General features: G+C 40.0%; 1 protein-coding gene across 3 annotated transcripts in view; it reads left to right on the forward strand.

The window, feature by feature from the left end:
* Positions 1-4,879, forward strand: part of LOC117325168 — a 21,720-nt gene extending 16,841 nt beyond the window's left edge. For 2 of the 3 annotated variants that reach the window (XM_033881159.1, XM_033881168.1), the window contains exons 13-14: positions 102-221; positions 4,395-4,879. In XM_033881159.1, coding sequence (XP_033737050.1) covers positions 102-221; positions 4,395-4,429 — 155 coding nt within the window. In that variant the 3' untranslated portion in view covers positions 4,430-4,879. The remainder of the gene's footprint in view (positions 1-101; positions 222-4,394) is intronic. The other variant, XM_033881177.1, reaches the window with a different exon arrangement.
* The last annotated feature ends 1,121 nt before the right edge of the window (positions 4,880-6,000 follow it).

The following is a 6,000-nucleotide window of genomic DNA, read 5'->3' on the forward strand; positions in this document are numbered from 1 at the left end:
ATTGATTAACAAAGCTCAAGAATAAGCCAAGTATCCAGCTTTTGAATATTGTATCCTGAGATCAGACTGTTCCTCAACTTGCCGCTGGATCTGTTTTATAGATAACCAGGGAAACAGGGGGCAACAGCAAGGACTTGGAGTGTGGACTCAGGGGGGAAATCAGCAAAATAGAAATGACATGGGGCGTAATACTGGCAAAAACTATGGTGGTGGATATGGAGGTAAGGGTCGTAATACTGACAAAAACTATGGTGGTGGAACTGGAGGTAAGGGTCGTTATACTGGCAAAAACTAGGATGGAGGTAAGGTCGTAATACTGGCAAAAACTATGGTGGTGGATATGGAGGTAAGGGTCGTAATACTGGCAAAAACTAGGGTGGAGGATATGGAGGTAAGGGTCGTAATACTGGCAAAAACTATGGTGGTGGATATGGAGGTTAGAGTCGTAATACTGGCAAAAACTATGATGGTGGATATGGAGGTAAGGGTCGTAATACTGGCAAAAACTATGATGGTGGATATGGAGGTAAGGGTCGTAATACTGGCAAAAACTATGGTGGTGGATATGGAGGTAAGGGTCGTAATACTGGCAAAAACTATGTTTGTGGATATTGAGATTAGGGTCGTTATACTGGCAAAAACTATGGTGGTGGACATGGAGGTTAGGGAAATTCACTGTTTGTGTATGTAGGTATGGGAAACTCACTGTTTGTGTAAGTATGGGAAACTCACTGTTTGTGTAGGTATGGGCAACTTACTATGTGTGTAGGTATGGGAAACTCACTGTTTGTGTAGGTATGGGAAACTCACTGTTTGTGTAGGTATGGGAAACTCACTGTTTGTGTAGGAATGTGAAACTCCCTGTTTGTATAGATATGGGAAACTCACTGTGTGTATGTATGGGAAACTCACTGTTTGTGTAGGTATGGGAAACTCACTGTTTGTGTAGGTATGGGAAACTCACTGTTTGTGTAGGTATGGGAAACTCACTGTTTGTGTAGGTATGGGAAACTCCCTTTTTGTGTAGGTATGGGAAACTCACTGTTTGTGTAGGTATGGGAAACTCACTGTGTGTATGTATGGGAAACTCACTGTTTGTGTAGGTATGGGAAACTCACTGTTTGTGTAGGTATGGGAAACTCCCTTTTTGTGTAGGTATGGGAAACTCACTGTTTGTGTAGGTATGGGAAACTCACTGTTTGTGTAGGTATGGGAAACTCCCTTTTTGTGTAGGTATGGGAAACTCACTGTTTGTGTAGGTATGGGAAACTCACTGTTTGTGTAGGTATGGGAAACTCACTGTTTGTGTAGGTATGGGGAACTCACTGTTTGTGTAGGTATGGGAAACTCACTGTTTGTGTAGGTATGGGAAACTCCCTTTTTGTGTAGGTATGGGAAACTCACTGTTTTGTAGGTATGGGGAACTCACTGTTTGTGTATGTATGGGAAACTCACTGTTTGTGTAGGTATGGGAAACTCACTGTTTGTGTAGGTATGGGAAACTCCCTTTTTGTGTAGGTATGGGAAACTCACTGTTTGTGTAGGTATGGGAAACTCACTGTTTGTGTAGGTATGGGAAACTCCCTTTTTGTGTAGGTATGGGAAACTCACTGTTTGTGTAGGTATGGGAAACTCACTGTTTGTGTAGGTATGGGAAACTCACTGTTTGTGTAGGTATGGGGAACTCACTGTTTGTGTAGGTATGGGAAACTCACTGTTTGTGTAGGTATGGGAAACTCCCTTTTTGTGTAGGTATGGGAAACTCACTGTTTTGTAGGTATGGGGAACTCACTGTTTGTGTAGGTAAGGGAAACTCACTGATTGTGTAGGTATGGGACACTCCCTTTTTGTGTAGGTATGGGACACTCCCTTTTTGTGTAGGTATGGGAAATTCACTGTGTGTGTTGGTATAGGAAACTCACTGTTTGTGTAGGTATGGGAAACTCACTGTTTGTGTAGGTATGGGAAACTCACTGTTTGTGTAGGTATGGGAAACTCCCTTTTTGTGTAGGTATGGGAAACTCACTGTTTGTGTAGGTATGGGAAACTCACTGTTTGTGTAGGTAAGGGAAACTCACTGTTTGTGTAGGTATGGGGAACTCACTGTTTGTGTAGGTATGGGAAACTCACTGTTTGTGTAGGTATGGGACACTCCCTTTTTGTGTAGGTAAGGGAAACTCACTGTGTGTGTTGGTATAGGAAACTCACTGTTTGTGTATGTATGGGAAACTCACTGTGTGTGTAGGTATGGGAAACTCACTGTTTGTGTAGGAATGTGAAACTCCCTGTTTGTATAGATATGGGAAACTCACTGTGTGTATGTATGGGAAACTCACTGTTTGTGTAGGTATGGGAAACTCCCTTTTTGTGTAGGTATGGGAAACTCACTGTTTGTGTAGGTATGGGAAACTCACTGTTTGTGTAGGTATGGGAAACTCACTGTTTGTGTAGGTATGGGAAACTCCCTTTTTGTGTAGGTATGGGAAACTCACTGTTTGTGTAGGTATGGGAAACTCACTGTTTGTGTAGGTAAGGGAAACTCACTGTTTGTGTAGGTATGGGGAACTCACTGTTTGTGTAGGTAAGGGAAACTCACTATGGGTGTAGGTATGGGACACTCCCTTTTTGTGTAGGTATGGGACACTCCCTTTTTGTGTAGGTATGGGACACTCCCTTTTTGTGTAGGTATGGGACACTCCCTTTTTGTGTAGGTATGGGACACTCCCTTTTTGTGTAGGTAAGGGAAACTCACTATGGGTGTAGGTATGGGAAACTCACTGTATGTGTTGGTATAGGAAACTCACTGTTTGTGTATGTATGGGAAACTCACTGTGTGTGTAGGTATGGGAAACTCACTGTTTGTGTGTGTAGGTATGGGAAACTCACTGTTTGTGTAGGTATGGAAACTCCCTGTGTGTGTAGTAATGGAAACTCACTGCGTGTGAAGGTATGGGAAACTCAGTGTTTGTATAGGTATGGGAAACTCAGTGTTTGTATAGGTATGGGAAACTCACTGTTTGTGTAGGTATGGGAAACTCACTGTTTGTATAGGTATGAGAAACTCCCTTTTTGTGTAGGTATGGGAAACTCACTGTGTGTGTATGTATGGGAAACTCACTGTTTGTGTAGGTATGGGAAACTCACTGTGTGTGTAGGTATGGGAAACTCACTGTTTGTGTAGGAATGTGAAACTCCCTGTTTGTATAGATATGGGAAACTCACTGTGTGTATGTATGGGAAACTCACTGTTTGTGTAGGTATGGGAAACTCCCTTTTTGTGTAGGTATGGGAAACTCACTGTTTGTGTAGGTATGGGAAACTCACTGTTTGTGTAGGTATGGGAAACTCACTGTTTGTGTAGGTATGGGAAACTCCCTTTTTGTGTAGGTATGGGAAACTCACTGTTTGTGTAGGTATGGGAAACTCACTGTTTGTGTAGGTAAGGGAAACTCACTGTTTGTGTAGGTATGGGGAACTCACTGTTTGTGTAGGTAAGGGAAACTCACTATGGGTGTAGGTATGGGAAACTCCCTTTTTGTGTAGGTATGGGACACTCCCTTTTTGTGTAGGTATGGGACACTCCCTTTTTGTGTAGGTATGGGACACTCCCTTTTTGTGTAGGTAAGGGAAACTCACTATGGGTGTAGGTATGGGAAACTCACTGTATGTGTTGGTATAGGAAACTCACTGTTTGTGTATGTATGGGAAACTCACTGTGTGTGTAGGTATGGGAAACTCACTGTTTGTGTGTGTAGGTATGGGAAACTCACTGTTTGTGTAGGTATGGAAACTCCCTGTGTGTGTAGTAATGGAAACTCACTGCGTGTGAAGGTATGGGAAACTCAGTGTTTGTATAGGTATGGGAAACTCAGTGTTTGTATAGGTATGGGAAACTCACTGTTTGTGTAGGTATGGGAAACTCACTGTTTGTATAGGTATGAGAAACTCCCTTTTTGTGTAGGTATGGGAAACTCACTGTGTGTGTATGTATGGGAAACTCACTGTTTGTGTAGGTATTGGAAACTCACTGTTTGTGTAGGTATGGGAAACTCACTGCGTGTGTAGGTATGGGAAACTCACTGTTTGTGTATGTATGGGAAACTCACTGTTTGTGTAGGTAGGGAAACTCACTGTGTGTGTAGGTATGGGAAACTCACTGTGTGTGTAGGTATGGGAAACTCACTGTTTGTGTATGTAGGTATGGGAAACTCACTGTTTGTGTATGTAGGTTTGGGAAACTCACTGTTTGTGTAGGTATAGGAAACTCACTGTGTGGGTATTTGGAAATCACTAGGTATGAAAGTCAGATAATCCAGGTTTTTGTTGTTTCCTATATGAACCCCTATATTACTATGAAGTTTAGTGTCCTTTATAGATGTTGTGTTTTGTTTCAGGAGGACAATACAGCTCGTACGGGGGACGCTATTGAGTGCCATCTAGAATTCTACAACTACAGGCTGGAATCCACACAGCTTTTGTTATTGTGACAATTCTTTGTCAGCTGATCAGCAGGATAATTAGATTTGTTGTTGATGTCGGCCTTTGTGTTAAATCAATGTTGTAGTTAAATATTTCATGGGATGTTTCTTAATCTGTGTATCTTTTGAGTAACAAATTCCTTTGTTATTAAAAGTGAAAAAGAACTGCATCTCTAGACAAGTCCTAAGACATCACATCCTTTTTTTCTTCATTTTCATATAAAGCGATTGTAAATCTTCATCATTTGGTGGTATTCAGTTGAATAATAATGTAAATATTCACTCATTTAATGTCAGAAAATGTTGTTTGTGTTTGTAGATCAATAAAATCATGGCAGATGTTGTTTTTGTTGTGTCCTATCACCATTATTCAGATCATGAATAAAATTCAGTGTACAAGATTCTAGACTTAACTGTTATGATTGAAGTACTCTATGTTCTGGTGTGATGTAATCAAACAACATCCTGTAACCAAGAGGCCCAGAGATCTGATATTGGGCCTTTATAATGCTTGGGTGAAGAGTAAATATGTATATGAGCGCATGATGTATGAAATGTTTGTGCACAACTCTGAATCTTGCATTTACTATATATATATATGGATAGTACCTTCTATACTTTAAGTCAAAGATTGATTCTAGACTAATATATATATTAGTATTGGCCTATAATCGATCTTCGACTTATACATTGATATACACGTGATAAGCACCTATACAATTATGTTTGCTATGTCATTTTCATAGACGTGTAATTACATATTGTACCTTGATTTCCAGTGTTTTACATTCCATTTAACTACTTAAACAGAAAAGACGTTTTCTGCGACTTTAAGCTACTAGATCTTTGAAAACAAAACGTATGTGTTTTTTGGTATAGCGGTCTGTAAATTTCTATTTCCTGCTGGTAAAAGGCAAACTTATTTCATATGATACATGAACAGTTTGGATGGAAATCATGTTTGAATAACAGTCTGGCCCATGTAGAAATGTTCATAGAACAAGCGACACTATTGTGGAGAGCGAGTCGGTTTAGTAGATGGGTCCAATTTGCCATTTCGTCCGCTGTTCACAGCAACATATTTTGGGTATCTACATGTAAATGGTTAAGTGTCAATAATAAGTTCATCCGACATTCTGTGTGACTATTCATGATATCAGAAAACATTCAGAAATGCGGAAACCACCTCGGATATATGACCTTCATTTTCCTTCACATTTATTGCCATTTTTGACTACAGTCTGTGCTTTGCAGAACAACAGTCCGGCTTTGGAACAACAGCCGATGCTTTTCCCTTTACCAATGTCTTATTCGTAACTTTCAAAATGATATTGAATTGTATTGAATTTTAATATATCATATGCTTATACAGTTGTTTACTTATTTGGACTAGAAAAACTGATGCCGTTACGTTACATCGCGAATAAATTAGAATGGTACAAGTAACATGAAGAATTAAGGCCAGATATTAAAGACCTAAATCATTCAGCATAGTAATCACAGACTTCTAGTAAGTAGATTA

This window comes from Pecten maximus, chromosome 1 (assembly GCF_902652985.1).
Source record: "Pecten maximus chromosome 1, xPecMax1.1, whole genome shotgun sequence".
NCBI classification, from domain to species: Eukaryota; Metazoa; Mollusca; class Bivalvia; order Pectinida; family Pectinidae; genus Pecten; species Pecten maximus.